This window comes from Eleginops maclovinus, chromosome 16, assembly GCF_036324505.1.
Source record: "Eleginops maclovinus isolate JMC-PN-2008 ecotype Puerto Natales chromosome 16, JC_Emac_rtc_rv5, whole genome shotgun sequence".
Taxonomy (NCBI): Eukaryota; Metazoa; Chordata; class Actinopteri; order Perciformes; family Eleginopidae; genus Eleginops; species Eleginops maclovinus.
Window position 1 is genome coordinate 2,575,209 of NC_086364.1, and position 24,446 is coordinate 2,599,654.

Consider the following 24,446-nt stretch of genomic DNA (forward strand, 5'->3'; position numbering starts at 1 on the left):
TCCGTTACTTTTATAATGCTTTACAGCCAACTCTGGTGTTGAGGACCCAACTATACATATCTATCATGAGACTTTGGGGTACTCAACATTTCTAGATCACTATAGGACTTTATGAGCTGTAACTACAGTATTAGGGACTGCTTGTCGGTGAGAAACTCTGGGGTGTTGGCGGAGCTGCTCCGGGGTGTGGGCGGAGCTGCTCCGGGGTGTGGGCGGGGCTGCTCCTGGATGTGGGCGGGGCTGCAGCTTCACAGTTCTGACCTCAGATCACTGCAGGCTGCAACCAGCATGAAGGAGCAAGGGGGAGAGAGAGACGGAGAAGGGGGAAAAGCTGGGAGTACAACAGAAAAGGACCAGGTGAGTGAGTATATGTGGGCGAGAGGTTCTGGTGGATCCGGTGATGGGTGGTGATTGGTGAATTGTTTCATAAACTGTCTCAGCTGCAGAGAGTGGCGTGATATGTTGGAACTTGTTTCGGTTTTATGATGCGGCTGTGCCAGCTGAGACTTGTCAGTGGAAATGCCTCTTAGGGTTTAAGACTAGGGCGAGCCACTTCTCTGATGTGTCTCTAAAAGACAGAACCATCCCAGTTCTATTTTACATTTATTATAATAAAGGAGAACCAGGTTAGACCAAAAATCATAACGCAATATGGAAACCTGTCACAATCGCTCTTAAATAGTTACCGAGTTAAAAGAGCCTCTAGACAACCACTTCACTTTATTAACCTCATGTTTAATGCTGTTGGTAAAGTTTGTTTGTTTTGTACACCATTCATGTTTGCTGACAAAGAAGCACAGGAGCCAGTATTTTATTAGAAAACAATTCAGTTGAAATCATATTCATAAGTGCCCTGCAGCACTTGTTGTGGAAACAGAGAGGTGGCGGTACATTAATCACCATCCGTTCACTGTTATTGATCATTGTGAAGAGCAGGCAGACGTTCTCCTGTTGTTTTGTAGCCTATTATTGCAGCTATTGGATGGAATCAATGTATGGGCTACACAGGTTGCCATCAGAAGTAAAATCATAAGGAAAACTACGCCGTTAAAATATGCCTGTAGAAAACGGCTTAGCCTATGCCACAATAGGATAACAGATTGGTGTAGGAAATGTTCTTTTATTCGAAGCCCAGGAGTCGATGTAAAAGAAAACGAAGTGAAGCTCCTTATGTAAGTTTTAAAAGGAGTATTTAATAAAAGGATGCAGCAGTAAGTTTTACAAAAGTTTACGTATTAATTTACTTATAACGCTTTACTATTTCCGGCTTAAAAGGACAAACAATTCACCAGCTTTCAGTTAATTTTAATATATTCACTTCTTAACTTTAAATAGACAGTTTTATCACGATTAACGACTCACCTCCAGACACACATCTAAAAATGCTATGTAAACTATGCAGATTTTGAAATCAACAGGATCTGCTTACCTTTTTAAATGGGATCCAATCTGAGTGTCTGGGGGTTATGCCGAAACTCCGCGAAATCCCCGTCTTGTGCTGGCACTTCAAATCACGTCTCGGGTCACCAAATTGTAAGAAATGTTCTTTTATTCGAAGCCCAGGAGTCGATATAAAAGAAACGAAGTGAAGCTCCTCATATAAGTTTTAAAAGGAGTATTTAATAAAAAGATGCAGCAGTAGGTTTTACAAAAGTTTCACAGCTGTGGCTCAATAGCCCGGTACACTTGTCCACAGGCCGCTGAATGAGTGGAGCTCATCAGTAGTTGCCGTCTGGCGGTCCAGAACAAAAGAGAGCTCGATTTCACAATACAAACATGTTTTATAGAACCATCCCTTTCCGGTCATAAAATAAACAACTTCAAAATAAGACGTGCTCTGGTCTCGTGCTCGCATTGGTTGGTAGCGGGGCTGGATCCTGTTGACCGCTTGTCACATGGGGTTCTCCGGACTCTTCTATTGGCTGACGTCGTCGGGTCTTCCTATGACGTCACCGTCGCCATCTTGTTAGCGATGTCCTGAAGCTCTCACCTACGATATTCTATTATGCAATCCTTCTGAGGTTTATCAGTTATTAAACACGCAATAGTATCATTGCAGCATCAATGAGTGAGAGGTAGAGGCGGTGTGTTTAGTATGTAACTCCACGTGTCCTTCTCCCTCTACTCATATATACAATACAATATTAGCTACATGCTATCTGAGGCTAAAAATAACATCCGGTAATACTACCGGATGTTGGACAAATATGGTCTGTCCAGAAACAGTGAATTATCTTTTAATGTTCCGTTTCAATATATTAATTATTTCTTACAGTAGTCAATATAGTCAGAGTAGCCTCGCTTGGTATGCTAACATCACTTGTCTAATGCCAGAGACACTTTCATAACAGCGTTGTGATGCCAAACCGCGCCAATGTATTGTCTGACAGTGAATACTTTTCAGCGAATACCGCCTTCAGTTAACGGTAGACTAAACGCTTGTGGACGAGCAGCACTGCAGCGGGCGGTAAAATCCGCTGAACCACGGCTCTCTGGAGAGAAGTATAAGGTTGGAGAAGTAGTTCTTTAATTTAATCTGGCTTCGTATGATTAAAAACTACACAAGCATTGACCCGAAACAGTCCTCTATTGATGTTGTTGTGAGCGGAGTTGGGGAGAAAATCTGCGACGTAAAACGTTGTGTGGGTCATAAGAGGTCACGTAAACGGTTACGTCATGACGCAAACGATGACGCAATGACACAGCTCCACTTGAGCTCAACTCGGCCTCTGAACGGTGGAAACATAAGGGGTGCTACAGGCTAGAACCAGAAAAGCGCCATAAAAGCAAAAGATCGGATATTGAACCGGACCCGGTTTGATGGAAAAGGGGCAATGAGAAACAAAAATAATGGGAAACTTTAAATGAACTGGACTAAACTACGCAGAGGTGGGACCAAGTCACTGTTTGGCAAGTCACAAGTCAGTCCCAAGTCTTAGCAGTCAAGTCCAAGTCAAGTCCCAAGTAAAGACAGAGAAGGGCAAGTCGAGTCCAAGTCCGAGTCACATCAAAGCCAAGTCGAGTCCAAGTCCCGATTTTTTTCAAGTCCTGAACAAGTCATCATGTACTCTTCACTTAATATTGCAATTATTAGACTATCGATCATCATTTTAACATATCAATCTAATCTACAGTCTAATTTTATAAATACAGATTGAATATGTTCAATGTTTCTGTATTGAAATCTTTCACGATATACACATGCGCCCTAATACCTTCAAAGTATCTTAGAGAAGAAGTGAGTGAATATTGGGTTTGAATTGTTTTAGCACGGAAGGCACCAGTGTGACCATAAAGTTAGTAAAGCGCCTTGACCAGTGAGGCATATGAGCTGTGTGGATGTCTGAAAGCAGTGCTTGAGCATGTTACAGTATGTTAACATTTTCCTTAAATTACAATGAGACTTAATATTTCAATAAACAATGTTTAATCTGCATTACAAAACTACATTACAAAAACAGCAGAGAGAGAAATATAGGGAGAGAGAGAGAGAGAACTAACATGTGCCACAGTGGCAATGAGAAGGTTGTTTTTTTCTCAGATCTTGCCTCTGTAAGTGTGTGTGTGTGTATGTGTGTGTGTGTGTCAGTGTTAATTTTGGCAGCTTTTTTAGATTTAGGACGAAAATGGTTATTAGTTTTAGTCACATTTTAGTCCTTTTTATCCTTCATAGTTTTAGTCTAGTTTTAGTCGACGACTACTCAAAATGTTTTAGTCCAGTTTTAGTCTAAATGTTTTTCTCTCTATAAACTAATTCAGTTAATACAGGTATCTGAAATTGGAATCAAGGTGACATTATTAAGTGTTGAAATGTGTAAAGCAACATTTCACCCTCTTAACACTGTAATATCTGGTGTTCTGCTATAAGGGTCATACAGAGGCATAGGGCCTATCCCTATAAGAAAGAGAGAGAGAGAGAGAGAGAGAGAGAGAGAGAGATTTTGATTTTTCAAACCACTTTTATTCACAAATAAATTAAACACTCCACGTTAGAAACAAAAAACAATTCAAATCAAAAAAAACAATTCAAAACAACTTCAATTCAGGAATTGATTGAAAACCAGCTCATCATTCTCCACTGAAACCAAAGCATTTTTTAAGCACCACATATTTTCGTTTTCGTTTGGTTCAGTAAGTCCGTTACAGAAAGCAACAGCCAGTGCCAGTTCTGGTTCGGTGAGCTGCTGTTTCCACCCACTCAGCAGGAGGCCGGTCACTCGGACTGACCTGATGCCCAAACGTGCCGCCAGGCCCGCAGCATTGTCCAGGCGAGGGCCACACACCTCCAGCACATGTCCCAGTGTGAGGACAGACAGAGTCTCTGCTGTAGAGAAGGCCCTATTCCACTCAGAAAACGAGTCCCGTGGACCACCGGCTCTTTGAGGAGCCAGAATAAAGAGGCACAGTTCTCCGTTCTCTCTTTCCGGAAAAGCCCCCACACCTCGAAAAGTCCCTTGTAGAAGCATGAGAGGTTGTCCAAGTGTACTCCTTTAATGTCCATTAGGAACAGCGACTCAGCCAGGCCCAGCCCTCCACAGCGCTCCAGTACAGCACGAGCCACGGGTCTCCATACCAGGTCAGCAGGTCCAGTCAGGAACCTCTGGACGAAACGGAGCCTGAACGCAGCCCCTCTGCTTGCCAGGTGAACCAGTCCATGTCCCCCTTCTTCCTTTGGCAGGAAAAGGACGCTCTGCGGGACCCAATGCATGCGGTCCCAGAAGAAATCCACCATTAGCGCCTGCACCCTGGACAGCAGGTTTACAGGCGGGTCTGAACATGCCAACCGGTGAGCCAGCATGGAGGACACAAGGTTATTCAAAATCAAAATACGCCCCTTAAAGGAAAGTTTTGGAAGGATCCACTTCCACTTCTTTAATCGGCCTTCCACCTTTTCCACGAGCCCGTCCCAGTTTTGTAAACAAAAGGTCTCGTCACCGAGATAAACACCCAGGTACTTCAACCCTCCCCTCTTCCAAACAAGGCCCCCAGGTAAAACTAGACCATGAAAGTGGCCTGCCCCTACTGCTAAGGCCTCACTCTTCCCCCAGTTTACCCTAGCAGAAGACAACTTGCTAAACACACCTACAGTATCTGTTAAAGCATTGATATCCTGTTGAGTTTTTACAATGACCATTACATCGTCCGCATACGCAGACAATTTAAGAACGTGATCGCAGCCAGGAAAAGAAAAACCATGTAGTTTGGACCTTAGGTTGTGTAGGAGAGGCTCTATGGCCAGGGAGTACAGCATCCCAGACAAAGAGCAGCCCTGTCTGACTCCTACTTAAAAGGCGCACATAATCTACCGTTAATCTTCAGTACACTCTCAATGTCCCTGTACAAGACCTGGATCTTGGCTATCAGACCAGAGCTGAACCCAAAAGCCTCCAGCGTCTGCCACAAGTACTGATGCTCAACTCGGTCAAAAGCCTTTTCTTGGTCCAGAGAAATCAGACCAAGCTTACAGCCCAATGAACTGGAGAGGTCCAAAACATCTCGAATCAGAGTAACGTTGTCAGTTATCAACCTGCTGGGTACACAGTATGTCTGGTCTACATGAATGACATGCTCCATCACTCTCCTCAGCCTCGTCGCCAACACTTTGGAGAGCAGTTTATAGTCGGTACAGAGAAGGGATACAGGACGCCAGTTCCCAAGCTCCTGCAGGTCTCCTTTCTTGGGGAGGAGAGTGAGCACCGCCCTCCTGCAGCTCAGAGGTAACCTCCCCTTACTGAGACTGTCCCCGAGGACATCCAGCAGGTCATCACCCATGACAGGCCAGAAAACCTTATAGAAGTCTGCAGGCAGGCCGTCTATGCCAGGAGCCTTCCCACTCTGCATACTCTGCAGGGCCTCCTGCAGCTCCTGGGCAGAGAGCTCAGCTTCCAGGTCTGCGCTGTCCCCCTCAGGGACCTTAGGAAGGCCTTCAAAGAAGGACAGCGCCGCCTCTGGTTCTGCCTGGTAATCTGACCTGTAGAGCTCTTTATAGAACCTGACAGCACACTGCTTAATGTCGGCCGACTCCTGAAGCAGCTGCCCAGTGTCTGACCGCAGGGAGTGCATCAGCCTCCTCTGACCGTTCCTGCGCTCGAGACCGAAGAAAAAGTGAGAGGGAGCATCCATTTTCACGATGTTCTGAAACCGGGATCTGACCAGAGCACCCTGAGCAGAAAACCCCAGCAGGTCGGACAGAGCTGCATTTCTACTTTTGAAAACCTCAACATGTTCTCGCTCGCCTGTGGAGTCTGCCAATCCCTGCAGCTCCACCACTTCCCTCTCCAGAGCCCTCAGAGATCTAGCCATGTCCTTGGTGACATTGAGAGTGTACTGCAGGCAAAGCTGTCTGATTTGGACTTTCCCCACATCCCACCACTGCTGAAGACTACTGTACTCACTCTTACACTTACGGTAGTTTTGCCAAAAAAATTTGAAGACTGTTTTAAAATGATTATCAGCCAACAGAGAAACATTGAAGTGCCAATACGCACTATTGCACTTCACATAATTAATAAAAACTGAAACCTGAACAAGGGAATGGTCAGAGAACCCAACAGGACTGATGGAGCAGCTCCTGCTTGTATTCATGTGGTGGTTAAAGCAGTACACTCGGTCCAGTCTGGCTAGAGACAACAGATTGTCCCTACAGTGCACCCAGGTGTACTGCCGCTGGCCCGGGTAAAGATGCCTCCAAATGTCACAGAGCTCGAAAGACTCTGTGATCCTCATTAAAGCACTCCTAGAGGCAGCATGCGGTTCCCAGTGGTTCCTGTCCAGCACAGGGTTTTCTGTGCAGTTAAAGTCACCCCCCAGGAACAGATACTCCTCACTACTGCAGGTGCTAAGGGCATGCTTCAACTGCTCAAAAAATAAAAGCCTTTCAGAGCCCACACTGGGAGCATAAATATTAATGAAACATATTTTTACCTTCTCGAAAACAGCATTTAATTTCAGCAAGTGACCTGGAATGACGTCCTCAACAGTGCAGGAAAAGGGTGTGAAACCTCTGGCAAAGAGAATAGCAACCCCTCCACTATTGCTGCATTTATGGCTGAAGAAGCCCTCCCCACTCCATGCCCTCCTCCAGTCACTCTCATTGTCAGCAGTGCTGTGAGTCTCCTGGAGAAACGTCACATTTAGACTCTTACTCTCTATTAAAGAAAACAAAGATGCTCTCTTGGCATCCCCTCGAGCACCGTTAATATTCAGAGAGCCAAGCTTTATGTCACCCATAATGAAAGTAAAGCTGCAAGTCAAAACGATAACTGAAAAAAAGGAAAGGAGAGAAAAGACAAACAAGATGTACTTAATCATGACTTTCAGCAGTTTCTTCTCGTATCTTCAACAGTATTTTCCTCAGCCTGTAGATCTCCTGTTCGCTAAAAGTAAGCTGCCCAAGGCCTGCTGTGCGCCGCATGAGAGCCCTAGCAGAGTGATGAAACATCAGCTGATCAACAAAAAAATCCTGCACCCTTACCGCCTTCCTCCCTTTAGTATCCTTCAGGAAGCCTCTGATCCTCTGGAAGGAATACTCCTCACCCCTGTGTAGCACTTACTACAAATATTAAAAGAGAGTTGTTGTTGTTGGACCAGAAACTAGGTTCGTAGGAAGAGCAGTAATTGGTTAAAATAATAATTAGCAAGAGAACAGAGAAAACACCACAGACCAAAAGATAAGTTTAGAATTGCCGGCTTTATCAAAAAAGGAAATAGAAGTAGTAGAAGTATTATTTAGAAAATGGTACCTTTAAGACATTACACATACAAAACATACAACACAGGAAAAACCATTTGCATAAATGCAAAGTGATTCAAAGAAGAATCTGAGTTTTACTCAGTTACCCTTTAAGTAAAGAAAACTATTTTGAATTCTTAATATCTAGTTAACTTAAACTCAGTCAGTTTCAGTAATTTAGTTAGTATCTCAGTTGAGCTCTTATAAGTGTTCTAGTATTAGTTTGTTATCCAGTTAGTTTGCAGTTATTTGGTATAACTAGTTCTTTAATTTTCCATCTTAATTATTAATCAACTTAGGCCTATTTTAGTTTTAATTAAATCAGAAGCATTTGGTATTACCCTCTATCAGTAGGTTATTACAACCAAGAAACATAGGGCATCTTACTAAGCCCACAAGAGAAAGTTAACACCAGTAAATGCAGTATCAATCAACCTTACAGTTAAACACATTCACAGTATGCACATAAACATCAACACAAAATGGTTAACTGTATCAATGTCCATTAAATCAATTCCTTAGTGCTAAACAGTCCTTTAGCGAGAGAAAGGGAGAAGTTCCCTTTCACACAGCAGCGCGGAGCAGTCCACGCACTGCTCACGTGATCCAGAGGGGAGAAGTATGGCGGCTACTACTGGCACAGTCTTACCGCAGTTGGTGATTGATTCTCGGCAGGGAAAGGAAGGGAAAGGCTGAAGCACCCGGCCCCTCACTACGATGTCCGCTCTCCTCGAATAGGAGAAAAGATGTTTCTTTCGACGTACAAACACAGTTCAACGTTGCTCCTTCCTCGGGTGGCTCGCCATCCAATGTCGTTGACCACGCGCTGGATGCGTGATCTTCAAAAGCAAACTGTAGCTATCTCCGCGAATCTCCTCAGTAACTCAAAAACTAAAACGCTAAACAAAACCACAGTCTATCGACATAGACAGAAGGGTAAACAAAACACTCACAGCAAGAAAATAAATCGTCAAATACACTTAGATTTCTTAGCTCTAATATCTTCTTACTGGAGCTACTCTCAAGCGTGACTTCACCTGTTCTTGCTTCCTCGATTCTCCCGAGAATCTTCCGGAAGAGAATAACTATCAGCACTGTGATTAGCTGATAGATATGACCTTTCAACTTCAACCAATGATAAAATAAATTACCAAAACCATGAAATAATGTTTTTAATCCTATTTATCTGTTTAAGATGTTTTTAATATCAATAAAGTAAATTATTTGAAATGATGAAATTCTGTTTGATATTTATTCTTATTTATTAACTATTTAATAACCATGTCTATTTTCACCTGGGTTACACCTGTCTACCTGAATACTTTCACTGAAAGCCTCCCTGTCACTGTCACTGTCCTCCGAGTCATCTGAGAGTCCCTCTGGCTGAGAGGAACACAGCGACTCTGTCTTCAACACCTTTTTTGTTTGGGCCACGTTGTTGTTGCACACCTCTGCACTTTTTCTTTTAACCGGTAATTTGAGCAACACCTCATCCATGATGACTTCCTCCAAAACAGATTCAGCCACCGTGGCTGCGGTGTGCCCACTGTCCCCGAGTGAGTTACTGAGTGAAACGACAGCCGGCCCCGCCCCCTCCGCAGCGTTCCCAGCCCCCACCACAGCGACGGGAGCAGCGACAGGCGCCACCGCCACCGCCACAACAACAGGCGGCACCGCTACCGCTCCAATGACAGGCGGCACCGCCACCGCCCCAACGACAGGCGCACCCGCCACCGACCCAACCGCAGGCGGACCCGCCGCCGGAGAGGCGGCAGCCGGACCCGCCGCCGGAGCAGCAGCAGCCGGACCCGCCACCGGAGCAGCGGCAGCCGGACCCGGGCCCGCCGCCGGACCCGCAGCCGGACCGCCACCCGCTCCCCCAGGGCACGCGCGGATCAGATGTCCCTGAGCTCCACATCCAAAACATCTCAGCGTATCAGACGTGACATGAACAGTGTAGGCGAAATCGTCAATACGAAAACTAAGAACCAAGTTGAGTTCCCCCTCATCCTTCTTTAGGATCATAAGCACCTGTCTCCTGAAAGAAACCACGTGCTTAAGGTGCGGTGACTTGCAGCCGAGGGGGATCATTTTTATTGGAGACACAAGCTGCCCGTGCCGAGCCAACTCTCTCTCCAACAACTCGTTCCGCAGAAACGGGGGTACATTTGATATTACCACTTTTTTCGCGGGAGTGGCAAGGGGTAGCACGGGTAGCAGCGTCCCTTTAACCACTATCCCGCTCTCCACCAGCTGATTAGCTTTCTCAGTGCTGTCCAAGAAAATAACCACAGCACTGTTCATCCGTGAGGCAGATTTCACCCTGCCATATCCCACCACAGCACCCACAGCCAAACTACACTCCTCTACCGAAACACCGCCAGGTGGAGAGAGCTTGACGGCGTGCTGGCGAGTCAACTTCTCCAACCCGGAGCTGCTGCCACGAGACGCCATGCTGCGCCGAAGAGGCTGCAGTAGCAGCCGCCTGGCAAACAAATCACCAGTGCCACCAAACAAACCCACCAAACCCACCAAAATTCGGTGACGTGATGCACAAAGTTATACACAATCACCCAGTGAAAGAAACAAATGTTTAAAAGGGTTTGAAAAGTTACGAAACCGATAATCACCACCAGTGCCGCCGCTCCCATAACGCGCATTACGCGCTGTGCGTAGGGCACCAAGTGTCGAGGGGGCACCACCAAAAATAGCCTAATGAAAAATCGTCATAATAATTATAAGGCCGAAATTATTTCAGTAGACTATAGAAATATGAGGCACTTTTTAGGCATACTACTCAAAGGTACCGATGGTGCCCCCCTCTCCCCTCCCCCTCCCCTCCCCACTCACACAAACACAAACGAAAACACAATCTGCACAATCTGCGTCCCAAGCGCCCTGTGGGTGCCCTTGCTGTCAGTGGTCTTTTGGATTACTCGACATTTTTGGAAATGAAAAGGCAACAGGAGTCAGGAGCAGAAAAAAGAAAAAAGAGGAAACAGCGAGATGATGCCCGTGCATCACTTGCAGGTAGGGGAGAGTGGGGACGGTTGCAACACTTTTTGCTTTTCCTTGTGTATCTAAGACACCATTTGCAGTAGGAAGGCCAAATCTGTATATAATATACCCTCATCTGTCCCCTATCCACCCATAATTATATGACATGTGTAGGTTTTATTATACTGGATATATTTGCAATTTAATGGAAAGAGTGAAACGGTGCAACCGTCCCCACATAAGGGACGGTTGCAACACTTGTGTGGGACAGTTGAAACACGTATCAATTTGTTTTTAAAAATCATTCTTGACAATCATTTATCCTTTTTTATTTCATTATCTTAGTAACAAAAAGAAAAGGCAATAGTATAATAATAATAATAATAATTATCATTATTATAATAATAATAATAATATAAGCAATAGTATAATAACAATAATATAGCCTATCATAAGAATCTACCTATCATAAGCCACTGAGGAGGAGGACTGACTGGCAGGAACTTGAGGGGCCACTGAAGAGGAGGACACACTGGCAGGAACTGGAGGGGCCACTGAGGTGGAGGGGAGAATGGCAGGAACTTGAGGGGCCACTGAAGAGGAGGACAGACTGGCAGGAACTTGAGGGGCCACTGAAGAGGAGGACACACTGGCAGGAACTGGAGGGGCCACTGAAGAGGAGGGGAGACCACCTTGCACTGGAGGAGCTGTAGAGGGGGAATTGGACGGGCCCAGTGGCACTGTAGGATCAGGCCGGCCTGTAACCATGGATGGAGCGAAATCAGCGTCACTGAATTTCAGCCTGTCGAAAGGCCAAATTCCAGTGGTGATGAAACCTGCTGAGACATTGCCAGGTGTTCCGACCAGGGGGAAGGCAAGTCGAACAATTCCAGGGATGTCATAAATGGTCATCGGAAGGCCTGGGTGTGATCTCATCCATGAGTCACAGAAGGAGTTAACTTTCCCTTTGAGAGGGCCAAAGAAACTCCGGTCCAGTGGTTGGAGCCTGTGTGAGCAGTGGGGTGGGAAGGATAGCATTACAATGCCATTGGCACGGGAAAAATCAATTGCCCTGAGAGAGAGGTGAGAGGAGTGGTTGTCTAAGATCAGAAGGACCTTCGTATTCACTGATGCTCGTGTGTGGCGCTGGAAATGATGGAGGAATTCGATGAAATGTTCCTCCACCATCCAGCCTGATTTGTTTGCCACACCGATGCAGCCTGGTGGGCCATCTCTAATGAAGTGATCTTTGAAGTTGACCCTTGGGAATATAAACATTGGGGGAATCATGCTCCCCAATGCATTCCCGGCGCATGCCACTGTCACGAGGGTCCCCCTTTCTCCCGACGTGGCTGACCCCACCTGTCTGTCTCCACGCCTGGCGACAACCTGATCTGGCCTCTGAACAGTGGTAATGCCAGTCTCATCCATGTTCCATATGTCCTCTCCCTGGAAGTTGTTCTTTCGGAGGACTTCATCTAAATTATTGAAGAACAAGGACACATTGTGCCTATTGAAGTGTATATTACGGGCAAGACTGGTGGCTTGGGGGCGCCTTATTGACAAGGTTGGCTGGCGGTGTAGGAAGCCCATCAACCAATCGCGGCCAGCCAGGCCTGGCTCATCCCATGTCCCTGGGTATTGGCATCCATACCTGACAGCCAGCAGATAAGCCAGACGACGAACCTGAGAAAACGAATGAAAAACAAAGGATTAAAAACGAAAATAGGCTAAATGTCATGTATCTGGCGAGAGTCAGGGTAATTTTGCCTTACTCTGTCTCACAATGTTGTTGTTTTTTTATCTACATCTCACTCAGTCTTCATTAAATTCTGCATACACATCTAACTTAATAAGCAACTATCCTGCTTACCTCTTTAGTGCACAGCCCATAAAACATATCTGCAGCTGTCTTAAGGTAATTCGACAAAATAGCTTCCTGTTCAGCTGTAAAAACCCTCCTTGGCGTCCAGTATCCTGTCCTGATCTCTTCACCTGGACCTGCCCTCTCTAATTTCTTGCAGAATCGGTACAGTGTTGTGTGACAGATTTCAAACTCCTTCGCCACAGACCTCGCTGACCTGCCCTCACTCCTGATCACCTCTGCCGCCAAACGGAGCACTTGTACAGGGACACCCCTATCTGTCTTTCGCTCTCTGTTTCGTGGCATACTGAAAAAAGCAACATAATGAAATATATTGAAACATATGTATATATTAATTCTCTCTCTCTCACTCACTCACTCACTCACACACACACACAGGCCTATATATATGTGTATATATATATACTGTATACATATACAGAACATGTATATACATAAACACACGATAGGCTATATATTTATTTATGTAGGCCTAATATATAATATATATTTAATATATATTTATTTAATTTATATAATTTATTTATATATTTACATATTTTGAAACATTTTTATATCATATTATTCATTAATTAATGTCATGTGGGGCAGTTGCAACACATGGGGGACAGTTGCAACAAAGCGTTGCAACTGTCCCCACATAGTCAGACATTTTTATGCTAGACATGCAAACTCAACAGATTACCTCAGACACATGGTAGAAACTGCAATTTAAAGCTAAGATTCTGCAGATTTAAATGATACAACTTTAAAATATGTTGTACAAAACATTTAGAAACTATAAGAAAAGTTGTAAAAGTTAAAAAAATTACTTTTGTACCTTGATTTCTGGTTCTTCCAGAACAGATGCTCCAATCTTGCTGAAAAGTTGCAGGAAGAAAGAGGGTCTCACTGAGCATGTGCAAAATGAGTGTCATCACTGTAGCTCGTTTCTGATTGGAGGAATCCTCAGTGTTGCAACTGCCACATGTTGCAACCGTCCCCACTCTCCCCTAAGTGTCCACGTTTAATCTTTCTTAAATACGGGAAATATGTGCAGCTAGTGTAAAGCTTAGCCTATGCATACACCTTGAACTAGCTGACGTTATTGCTAATGTTAGCAAACTCAAATATGTGTTATAACTTAGGCGCAAGCTAAATTGAGATTTTGCTGTTAAAAATTATAACTGCATTTTGCAAGTAACTGATGCCAGTTAGCCGTTACTTTACTTTAGATATTGAATAGTAGACAGTTTATGGTTTATTTTGACGTGACGGTGGCCAATACTTTCTCAGTAACAGTTAGCAGTCATTGCACTAGGTAGGCTAACAATTCTGGCTTCAGACCATTTATCACTGTGTGGCGTGAAATTAATAGTGTTTAGCCAGGCATTTAGAAAAGTTTACATAGCATTTGAGAAAGTATATTTTATTTTGGAGTTTGCAATGCCAATGCATAATAAACCCACGGCCATCTTTAGGATTGTCATTCGGTAGAATTCAGCAAAATAGGCTACAGTCTCACATAAATAAGGTTAGGTGTTCTATGTGCAATGGGACAGAAAAGGGTTCGTGATAATGTGAAGCCTGTAGCTACTGCTACAGCTAGCTTAGCTATATCTGAGAGTGACAGAAGATACATGACTAAATTAACTGGCGTTTTGATTGCATTTATATCGGCATGGACGACATCTGTCGGTGAAATAGAAAAACGTTTTGTAGTAAACAAAATGCCCTCCTAACCATATTGTATTCAATTAAATGTAGAGTTTAATAGTCTTGTGTAAGGTGTATCATTTTGCTTTTATTCCTTTTATTCCTGTTGTTAAGATATAAATATAAAATATCCATTATGAATGATATAAAGCAAACATTATTATTAAATTGTGTACAATATTGCAACTCATTCTATAATGTTTTTATATTAGATTAGATAAGATTGATCAAATAGTTGATATATAAGTAATAAAGGGGGAGAGCTCCTTGGTTGCATGCTTTCAGTTTTAAATATTTATTTTCTTTTTTGGTATAAGATTCTTTATTTGAATATTTTGTCTCTTTCTATACTGATCTTTTTTCTTCGTATTTCTAAATTAATGCAGGGTCAATGCTGAAATACGTTCAAGCGGGAGCACGAGGCCAAGAAGAGGTGCATTGAGCACTTTCAAATGTCAAAAGTTTGTTGTTTTGCTGTGTGTTTGCTGCTGCTATTGTTTTATATGTTTGGTAATAAAAAAGTTAAACTTTTCCGCGAATGTTTTTTTATTGGGGGGGGGGGGGGGGGGAGGGCATCATGAAGGAATTATGCTTAGGGCACCAAAATGGCTAGCAGCGGCACTGATCACCACACTCTCTGCTATACTCACCGATCCACTCACGATCCACTCAGAGAGAGAGAGAGAGAGAGAGAGAGAGAGAGAGACATGCAGACTGGACGGACAGCTCTCGATTAGGCTTCCCTTGGCGCGGCGCAATTGCATATTTTCCATAGGTGAAATCCCGGAAAATCGTGAATATTAATGAGGGGAAACCGGGGATTATCCAATCACGTTGGTTAACTCCCTGATCCAATCCAAAAAGGCCAAAATCCGCCACATGATTGCATCGCTCGCGCTTGCCTTTCGGCTCTCGCACTTTACGGTCTTCGGGGCTTCGCAACTTCGCATTGCAGGGAAGGATGTCCATGATCAGGAAATGTAGTTTTGACTCGAGACATGCCAAGTCAGTACAAGTAAAAGAGGCAAAGTCCGAGTGAAGTCTCGAGTTGATAGTATTCAAGTCCAAGTCGAGTCATGCCGAATTTGATCAAGTCAAGTCTGAAGTCATTAAAATCATCACTCGAGTCTGACTCGAGTCCAAATCATGTGACTCGAGTCCACATGTCTGAAACTACGAGACTTATTTTTTTTTACAATGGTAGTAGGCTACCAGCTACCTCTTTAGTTTTCTTCGCTTTTTTTTTTTTACCATGGTGTACTTATCTGCTATTTGTTTTCGTTTTTATTATGCCTGTGCATACTTAGTAAATCTATTCTCTTCACTTTACCTTCACGATACATCTGCTGCCGTTATACTGTAAATTTCCCTATGCAGGACAAATAAAGGAATTCTGATCCTGGCAATATGCTGTTAGTAGTACATACTGTATATATCGTTTCAGTAATTTATTTAAAGAGAGAGGGTTGACAGCAGTTCGAGGTGAGGTATAAAACTTACAGGACACCATAAAGACAGCAACAGTAACGTAAGACACATTTAAAACGCAATGCAGAGCAACACCATGCAAAAAATAGTACTTTTATACTAATAAATTAAGTAATACATTTCCAATATCTACTATTCAGTTCTTATAGCAACACGAAGAAGTCAAGCCACAATGATTTTAAAATGTGTTGACTCAGATATAAGCAATAGAAGATAATATATAATTTGCTTTGTTATACACAGTATGTGTTTCTATAATATGTATTTCTATTGGTGTTGTCAGGACACTAACATTTTTATTTCGATACTTTTCGATACTGTTGAGCATTGAGGCGCAGTCTTCCTTTCACTCGCGTTAGTGGACATTAAGCAAAGAGTCATTCCTTCTCTCTTTAGCCTTCATCCAGCCATATTTATTTTAGGAATATCGATACAGTAGTTTCAACTACATCCCTCGTGTCTCACACACGGATCATCACAGCTGACTGAACAGACAGAACTAACTGTAGTGACGTCACATATTACGTACCGTAATAACTGGAGTAAGGGCGCATCACAAAGTAAAACTTAACAGATACTTTTCTTAAATAAGGGAAAAACAGTCTAGCATGTCATTATTGTGCTTTATTTCAAACCTGGGGGAAAAAAATCAGTCAAACAAACGACTTACACGCAAGGATGGATTACTGCACGGGCCTACCGGGCCCACGCCCAGGGGCCCAAGGGCCAAGGGGGTCCTGAAGCCCAAGCCTCCACGCTACCATTTCAATATTGTCTCTTTAACATAATACAATTAAAGGGGCCCTGAAGCCATAACATTGGTTACATTACATACATTATGTAATATATCTCAATAGGGCCCCCCAATCATATGCCACGGGTTGTGTAATTAATTCATCCCTCATACGTTAAAGCCCCCCCCCCCCAAAATTAAATAGCATGGCATATGATACGTCATATAGTGCTCCTGAACCACAGCTTATCAATGTTATTCATCCCTAATATAGGAAAAGGGCCCTTAAATCAGTTAGAATGGGGTAGGATATACCATAAAGCAGGGGTTCCCAACCTTTTGCAAGCTGGCCCCCCCTTTCGAAGGTTAGAATATTGTCAAGCCTTGATGACGATGCATGATTTCAAGCAGTTTTCTTATGAGTGATGTGATCTGTGTGATGTAGGGGTTTGGGCCCCTTGCATTGCACCTGCTTATTTTTTACTTATGTGCTTATGTGTGTTCTTTGACTTGTTGTAAATCCTCAAGATACACGTGAATAAAATTCGACTGTGCTTTTAGCGCAACCTTTAACACTGCTGATTTGCTCATGAGGGTTAGCGTGGTGCTTCTTTTTTTGGGGGGGGTGTCACAGGCCCAGGGGCCCAATGACTCTTAATCCGTCCCTGCTTACACGTAGCCTATCATTCAAAAGTTTACATTAACTTTGGATAATAACACGGGAGAAATAAATAGAGTGCTCGCTGTTCCCCTCTCTCCCTCTCCTGACAGCCAGTCGTATCCGTCTCATGCAGCTCAATGATCCAGTAATGAGTGACCCGACAGTGAAGAATAAACATATTTATAACTGATTTAGCTAGTTCCAGATGGAAGTTAAGTGTGTTAGGTCTTTAACTTGAAGTACGTCTTTTGCTCCGTGCACCGGTCCCGTCACAACGGGTGGAGCTGCAGCGGTGATAATGTAGAGCTGCGTGTTCTCCGTCAGCAGAGATGTAACCAAAATATTTCCAAACTTCGTTTCTTGCTTGTTTTTTGTCAACAAGCCAAGTCGCATCGGCAATAGCACTCGCACATGCAGCCATGCTCTCGTTTTGTCACATGAGCTAGAGCGTGCATGAGAGAGGGGAGACACTGCAGGCACGGCTGCAGGGAGTGGAAGCAGAGTGCTTAACACACACAGGAAATACGGCTCTTATTAAAACATGTCATTCTTAAAGTACTGATACTAATAAAATTGGGGGATCTTTGCATATTTATCGGCAGGGTATCGCGATACCGTTCTAGTACCGGTGCACCATGCAACACTAATTTCTAGCATTATCATTGTCTCACAATATATGAAGTGCCTGCAAAATTACACATCAAATAATCAGATGTATATTTAAAACATGTAAACAAAAAACACATTCTTTGCTTGGGCAATATTCTCAACAATCATATATTATGGAAAATGCACTTTGTCATGACCTCCACCACAAAAAAGGATCGTGTGAAAATAAAAACAAAGACCCCGCCGCCTCTTTTCGTCTCTCCTGCTCCATCCATCAGAAGTGTGTGTACCAACCAGCTCCACATGACGTCCTATAATGTTTGCTTTAACATAAGAAGAGTTTAAAATCAACCGCACCACACCCATGACTCAGCCCTGGGGCTTCTTTTCCCTTACAAAGATGATACTCATTGAATGAGTATTTCAGAACAGTGTTCTTACAAAGACAGATCAGACATGCACTACGCCATTTACCGTGTTGCTACAGCTTTTAGGTTGATCTAATGACATTTAACAACGTCATAGTTTACTCAGAAATGAGACAGATGAGTCAAGAGTGGGTCTTTCACTTGGGCGAAACCCGGTGCAGAATGTGTAGGAGTACCACTTCCTGCGGTGATGGTTGACCCTGCAGCCACACAATGGATGGCAGGGCAGAGGGACTGCTCATCCTGGGCATTGTGCTACTGTGAAAGATGGAGACCATTAAGAATGGAGAGAGTGATCCGTTCTGTTCTGTGAATATAAAGAGCCAGTCGGCACATCTTTCTTTAAAATCTGCTTCATTTCTGCAGCAACAACACCTTTTGTCTGAAGAGGGTTAACCAACTAGTTTCAGAGAATGTGAGCCGCAGTGCTCCTCAGTCATGCCTCAACGTGTATCCCTCTTCACTCATGCCTGACATTTCACTCATTCTGTGCTTGGCGCCAATTTTCTGTCTGCTGCTCATGGGCGTCGCCACAATATAATTTGGGGGGGACACAATACATATTATTTGTAATGGTTGTAATGTACTTACTTGACTTAAGCCCTCTGCTCCTCTAGGGAACATAGGCTATTGACAAAATGTCCTCCACCTCACTCGGCTGTTGGCTGTTCTTTTGAGATCTCCCCAGTTGAGCCCACTTCCACTGCCTGGACACCTTTTCTCCAGCTGTTCCTGGGGCGACTTGTGGGTTCCATTTCAGGGCTTGTCGGGTGATGTTTGTGGCAGTTTTTCAGAGGGTGTGTCCAATCCAATTCCACTTTCTGTTTGAATTTGTAAGTCAATGGGATCCTGGCATGTTCTTTTCCACAGGTCCACTTTGTATGGATTTGTAAAGATGAACAATAAATCCTGAACCAAAACATATGTTTGAACTGACTGGAGATTGAACTGATTGAAATAAGTATTAAATACTAAATGCTAAGCACTCCACCTTCATCCTTAGACCAGGCTTTAACAAGTTGACCACTCTGGTAGTTTAACAGGAGAACGCGACGACATACAGCTGGTTATTGTTCCCAAACATATTAAGGGGGATGACTGTGTCGAAAAATGTGTGCTATTTCAGATATGAGAAATATTTTTTTTATGTTTTTACATTTGCTGTATATTCCTACAACGTCATATCGAATAGGCCATTACTGTGAAATGAATGACTGCTTATGGTTACGTGATAAAATCACACAAGTAAATTGTAATAACATACCATGGCAGCACTTTGCTTTGCAGAGTCACTCTTTCCTGTTTTGCTCTGGTGACTCGAACCATAATTTACAGCGAAGGTTCAATGAGCTGCCAGAACCGCATTAGGTAGTCATAAGACGAAAACCTGAAAATAGAAATGTCATGAATATATTTCTTACATTAGCAGACATTTTGGGATGGGAATTTTATGTTAAATTTGAGTTTTACAAAAATGATTTAACGTTATTGGATTGAGGACAAAGTAAAAAGCCTGAACTTTACTTCTGCGTCTGATATTTGTTGGAGCTATTAGCTGTCTGTCCAAGTTGGGCAAAGGGACATGCAATAAGGACAGGACAAGAAATATTATATTAAGGCTATTAAAAAGGTAGCTCTACATACCTTGTGTAGAAACAGATGTCCCTGTCAGATCCTGCAAAACGAATTGAATTTGGTTGAGGATGAACACTGAGGGACGCAACAGTGCTCAGCTGTCCCCTCACAGCTCTGAAATTTAAACCTTTTCATCTTTTACGTTTTTTTTTTTTTTACAGTAAATGACTAGTAGGCTAGGCCTTATTAATACAAATATACAAAAACTATTGGTATAGCCTGCAATAATGCTATTTATACAATCATTTGTATAGCTATGTTACCTCAAAAATGTGCATATGCCGCCACAACAAGAAGTTATGTCTCACCGGAAGTTTATGAGCTGGTTTATATTTTGGCGGAAGTTCCAAGTAACGTTCCGTGCATATAGCAAATTGGCCACAGCAATCCATTTATATTAAAAATGTAGTTTTTACTTTTGAATACTTCAGTATAAAGGATGTATTGAATAATTTAAGTGATATATGTGTACACATATAAATCATTCGTCAAAACGGCTACATTTTATTGAATTATAAAAGGTATATGTGGTAAAAATAAAGAGCCGTTTGGGAGCTGAAAGAGCCGGCTGTTCTTGGTGAGCCGAGCCAAATGATCCGGCTCACTATCATTGCCCACACACAATTTATGAAGAATTGCCAAGCGGCAGTTGACGCATGCGTATCGTATCTGGACTGGTGTTCAGCTGAGGTGTGTGTGTGTGTGTGTGTGTGTGTGTGTGTGTGTGTGTGTGTGTGTGTGTGTGTGTGTGTGTGTGTGTGTGTGTGTGTGTGTGTGTGTGTGTGTGTGTGTGTGTGTGTGAAGTGGGGATAATTTACCATGACACATTTTGTTACGCCATAACACTGTTGCAAACATAAAACATAAGGTCACAAAAGTGTGTAGTTGAGAGGAAGGCTGAGTTGGAATGTGGGCGTGGTCCTATGAGTAGGATGTAGGGCTTAGGAAGTACGCAGCTGGTTTGATCAAAAGGCGGTGTTTGTTTGGCTGCCGCAGTACTCAAATAAAGGTGGTTTTATGATGAGGTTTTTAAAACATTTGTTTAGTTTCACCGTTTACATCGGTTATTTGAGTCCTTGGTCCTCGATCCTCATCTGAACTGGAAGTTCACGAGATAGGCCCTACCCGAGAGAATGTGTGTGAGAGTTTTTCAGCAAGAAACACGTTTGACATTTACATTTGTTTTCGTGGCGATTTATATTCAGGTTGAGCGTCAGGCTGAAACAATAAGCCTTAACCTAGTAAATAATATCCAGTGCTTAAAATACAGCATAATCATATAGTGGATTTTAAACACTGAATTTACTATTTGTAATAACAATTCATAAGACACAAATACATAAATGATTGAAAATAAAACTTTGTGCAGGAGGAGAGGTCCGTGGCTCCCAGCAGAGAATATCTCCTGAGAGCAGGGAGGTTATTAATGTGCAGGTGTGTGTGAAACAGGAACACGCTGCTGGCAGAGGTCACTGTGTGTCTTTATTAGTAAAAGTCTATAGAACAGCAAACATGTTTCTAAACACAAACTCCGTCAACACTCTCAGCTGTTACAGCGACTGCCAGCCGATCCAGCGGTGATCAGCTGGTCATTTATAGTCTCTGTCAAACACATTGCCTCTCTTCTTCTCTTTTAACATAGTTTCGTGATGTTTCCTTGGAAAAGACGCAAGTGAGGGAATTTTAAAAGACTTGGCTTGTACCCTGTTTCGTGCTAATAACAGATGTTGGGATTGTAATGGAAAATCTTTGAGCCATAATGGAAACACAAGGAGGTTGGGGAGACTGAATATTTTTGGACCCTTGATCAAGGAGATAAGACCATGGCAAAACAAACAGATATATTCAAGCAGTAATAATATTTCTTAAAAATCATGGAACATGGTTTCCTTAACCAGGCACCACAACTAAACACTAAACCAAGTGTCAGTTACATAAAAATAGGAGTAAGTAGAAACAGATGGGTTTTTTATAGCATGAATGTAATGATGTAGAAACATACAGTATGAGAGTGAGGTAAAATGTTTGCAAGTGATTAAAGAGAGGGTTGGAACAATGCTATATCCTGCATGTTATTCATATTCAGAGCGAGTCCGTCCAGTTTGTTGGAATTTCCGTATGAGGCTTACAAGAGAAACTGGCAGAGCACCTTTCCACATTTAAATGCCTTCAAGCAGTTTGCATGTACCACATGAATATGCTTTTTAAAAAATGTGTTCTTTGGAATTTTAAATGCTTATAACAAACTCACTTCTCTGCTTACAGAGCTGGGTTCCTAAGATCATCAAGAAGCGGCTGTGCAGCACTTTCGTTGAGGACTCTTTCAGGTGATCCTTTTCCAGTTTGTATCATTGCAAACATTTTGGAGTCACTTGATTATCTGGTCAAGAATGTAGTTTAGTACTAGTAAATGGTCAGTCTCACAGTCTTGTTTTGATCAACTTAATATTTTTTGAGCAATATATTCCTTTTAGCCATTCGTTGACTTGGAGAAAGTTCCTTTTGACTTTGTGTCTCAAGTATTGTTTATAGTAACACTCTCACCACCTGAGCAGCAAAGCCTGCTCAGGCCTCAGAGGGAACAATGCGCTGCACACGGATCAAATAACCAACATGTTGACATGTCTGCATTGGCTTCAATTCTATTTAGTAATTGTTTTTGAGATTTCATTCAAACTTTCCGATTGTTGTCGAGGTGGAGGAGCAGATTGTGGATGTGCGATCAGGGCCTGCATAATCTAACAGCCTTCCTATGAAATAATCTAAAGCGCAAGATAATCAATTATTAACCAGCTGAAATCTGTATCATTACAGTAATGGAGCGCTGTGTCAGTGTGGGGGGGTGCGGGAGCTTCATGACTCCGTGGCAACAGGGGACTTCTTTGGAGCGGCCATCGTCTCTCAGTGGGACAGCAGGCAGCACTCCTCAGAGAGTCCCACCGACGCCTTTGGAGAGCTGCAGTTTGCTGGAGCCGGACGCAGAAACAGCCATGTGAGACACGCACAGACAGACAGACAGACAGACAGACAGACAGACAGACAGACAGACAGACAGACAGACAGACAGACAGACAGACAGACAGACAGACAGACAGACAGACAGACAGACAGACAGACAGACAGACAGACAGTTAAACACTGTAATCCTCTCTCGGTATGTGCAGTTCCTGCGGCTGTCATGTGACACGTCGCCTCAGATCGTGTACACCCTGATGACGGCTCACTGGGGCCTCCCCTCGCCCAATTTGGTGGTGTCGGTGGTGGGGGGGGAAGGCCATGAGAAGATCAAGACCTGGGTGAGAGACGTCCTGAGGAAGGGGCTGGTGAGAGCCGCACAGAGCACAGGTAAGGGCCCAGAGTCCCTGTGAGAGCAGGGGGCAGTATGAAAGGCAGAAAGCTCACTGTACGTGTTTTCACCCTCATTACTCTCTCACTACTGTTGCTAAGGGGCCTGGATCTTGACGGGGGGGCTGAGGGAAGGCGTGGCCCGCTGTGTGGGGGAGGCAGTGAGGGACCACGCCGCCGCCGCTCCTGCTCTCTCCCAGAAAAAAGTGATCGCTGTGGGGCTGGCCCCCTGGGGCCTGGTGCACAACAGGCAGCAGCTGGTCAACGCGCAGGTACTGGCAGCTTTTTAAAAGGTTTCATTTCTGCCTCAAATGTTCAAATAGGTTTACACATTTAAAATAAGACATGAATTTCTTTCCCATTAATGTGTTACACACAGCAAAACATTACACTCTTTATACATATTTTTATTTACCAGGGACATTCATCAAAATGTCCGTTTCCTTACGTACGTGAAAAGTTTGTCTTTCCTAACTGGTTCATCATTTCTTACTGATGAAAAAAAATTTGAATACAGATTTACTGTAGTCAACCATGACCAACATTTATCTCGACCTTTTTATGTTTTTATTTTTGATTAGTTTTGTTTTAGATTTTCGTGCTGTGTCTATCATTCTAAAAGTGTTTTTCTATTAATGTTGTCTTATTCTGGGGGGGAGGGGGTTTAAAAACAATTGACAACCTGCACTCCCATTATTCTGTCTTTGACAACGTATTTGTTGTTTAAGAAAAAGGAAAATAAAGCAAAAACAATTGTCAGTTTACTCCAAAATGTAAATGTGCCAGCTAATGAGCGAGTGACAGATGAATGTTTTTGAAACTAGGCTAGTTTGAAGTTTTATATTATTTTATACGTGGAATTATACTTTTCTGCAAAAGTGTACTGAATAGTTTGAACGGTCCATGTGTTAAGCCAAGTAAAACATCTAATTTGGAAAGGACAACTTAAATAGATTTCTTGTTTCTAGAGCTGTCCCTTCTGTGAGATAAATGTAGCTCTCCTGGCATGTTGGTCAGGCAGACACTGCGTTAGAGATTCCCATCCTCCCTTGAATGACCTCAGTAGACATCAGACATTTAGCAGCTAGAATACAACCTGAGGGCTTCACACATTACTTATACATTTTACTGAATTTTGAGCCATAACCAGACATCTGAAATTCAGACATCAATAAACAAATTGAAATGAAAGTAAACAATGTTGACATTAAAAACGTCAACATTGTTTACTGTCTTGG

The 24,446-nt window shown here is 43.1% G+C and overlaps 2 protein-coding genes across 2 annotated transcripts in view; one reads left to right on the top strand and one right to left on the bottom strand.

Moving 5' to 3' along the window:
- Positions 1 to 244: 244 nt before the first annotated feature.
- The window catches only part of LOC134878127 (transient receptor potential cation channel subfamily M member 4-like), a 34,814-nt gene continuing 10,612 nt past the window's right edge, over positions 245 to 24,446 (top strand). The window contains exons 1-5 of the mRNA XM_063903953.1: positions 245 to 357; positions 22,129 to 22,190; positions 22,678 to 22,855; positions 23,028 to 23,208; positions 23,311 to 23,480. Coding sequence (XP_063760023.1) covers positions 289 to 357; positions 22,129 to 22,190; positions 22,678 to 22,855; positions 23,028 to 23,208; positions 23,311 to 23,480 — 660 coding nt within the window. The 5' untranslated portion in view covers positions 245 to 288. The remainder of the gene's footprint in view (positions 358 to 22,128; positions 22,191 to 22,677; positions 22,856 to 23,027; positions 23,209 to 23,310; positions 23,481 to 24,446) is intronic.
- On the bottom strand, positions 11,189 to 13,600 carry LOC134877965 (uncharacterized). Its single transcript, XM_063903686.1, has 3 exons — positions 13,435 to 13,600; positions 12,603 to 12,900; positions 11,189 to 12,415 (listed from the first exon to the last, which is right to left on the bottom strand). The coding sequence occupies exons 2-3, from the start codon at positions 12,897 to 12,899 to the stop codon at positions 11,189 to 11,191; spliced, it is 1,524 nt and encodes a 507-aa protein (XP_063759756.1). The 5' UTR covers position 12,900; positions 13,435 to 13,600.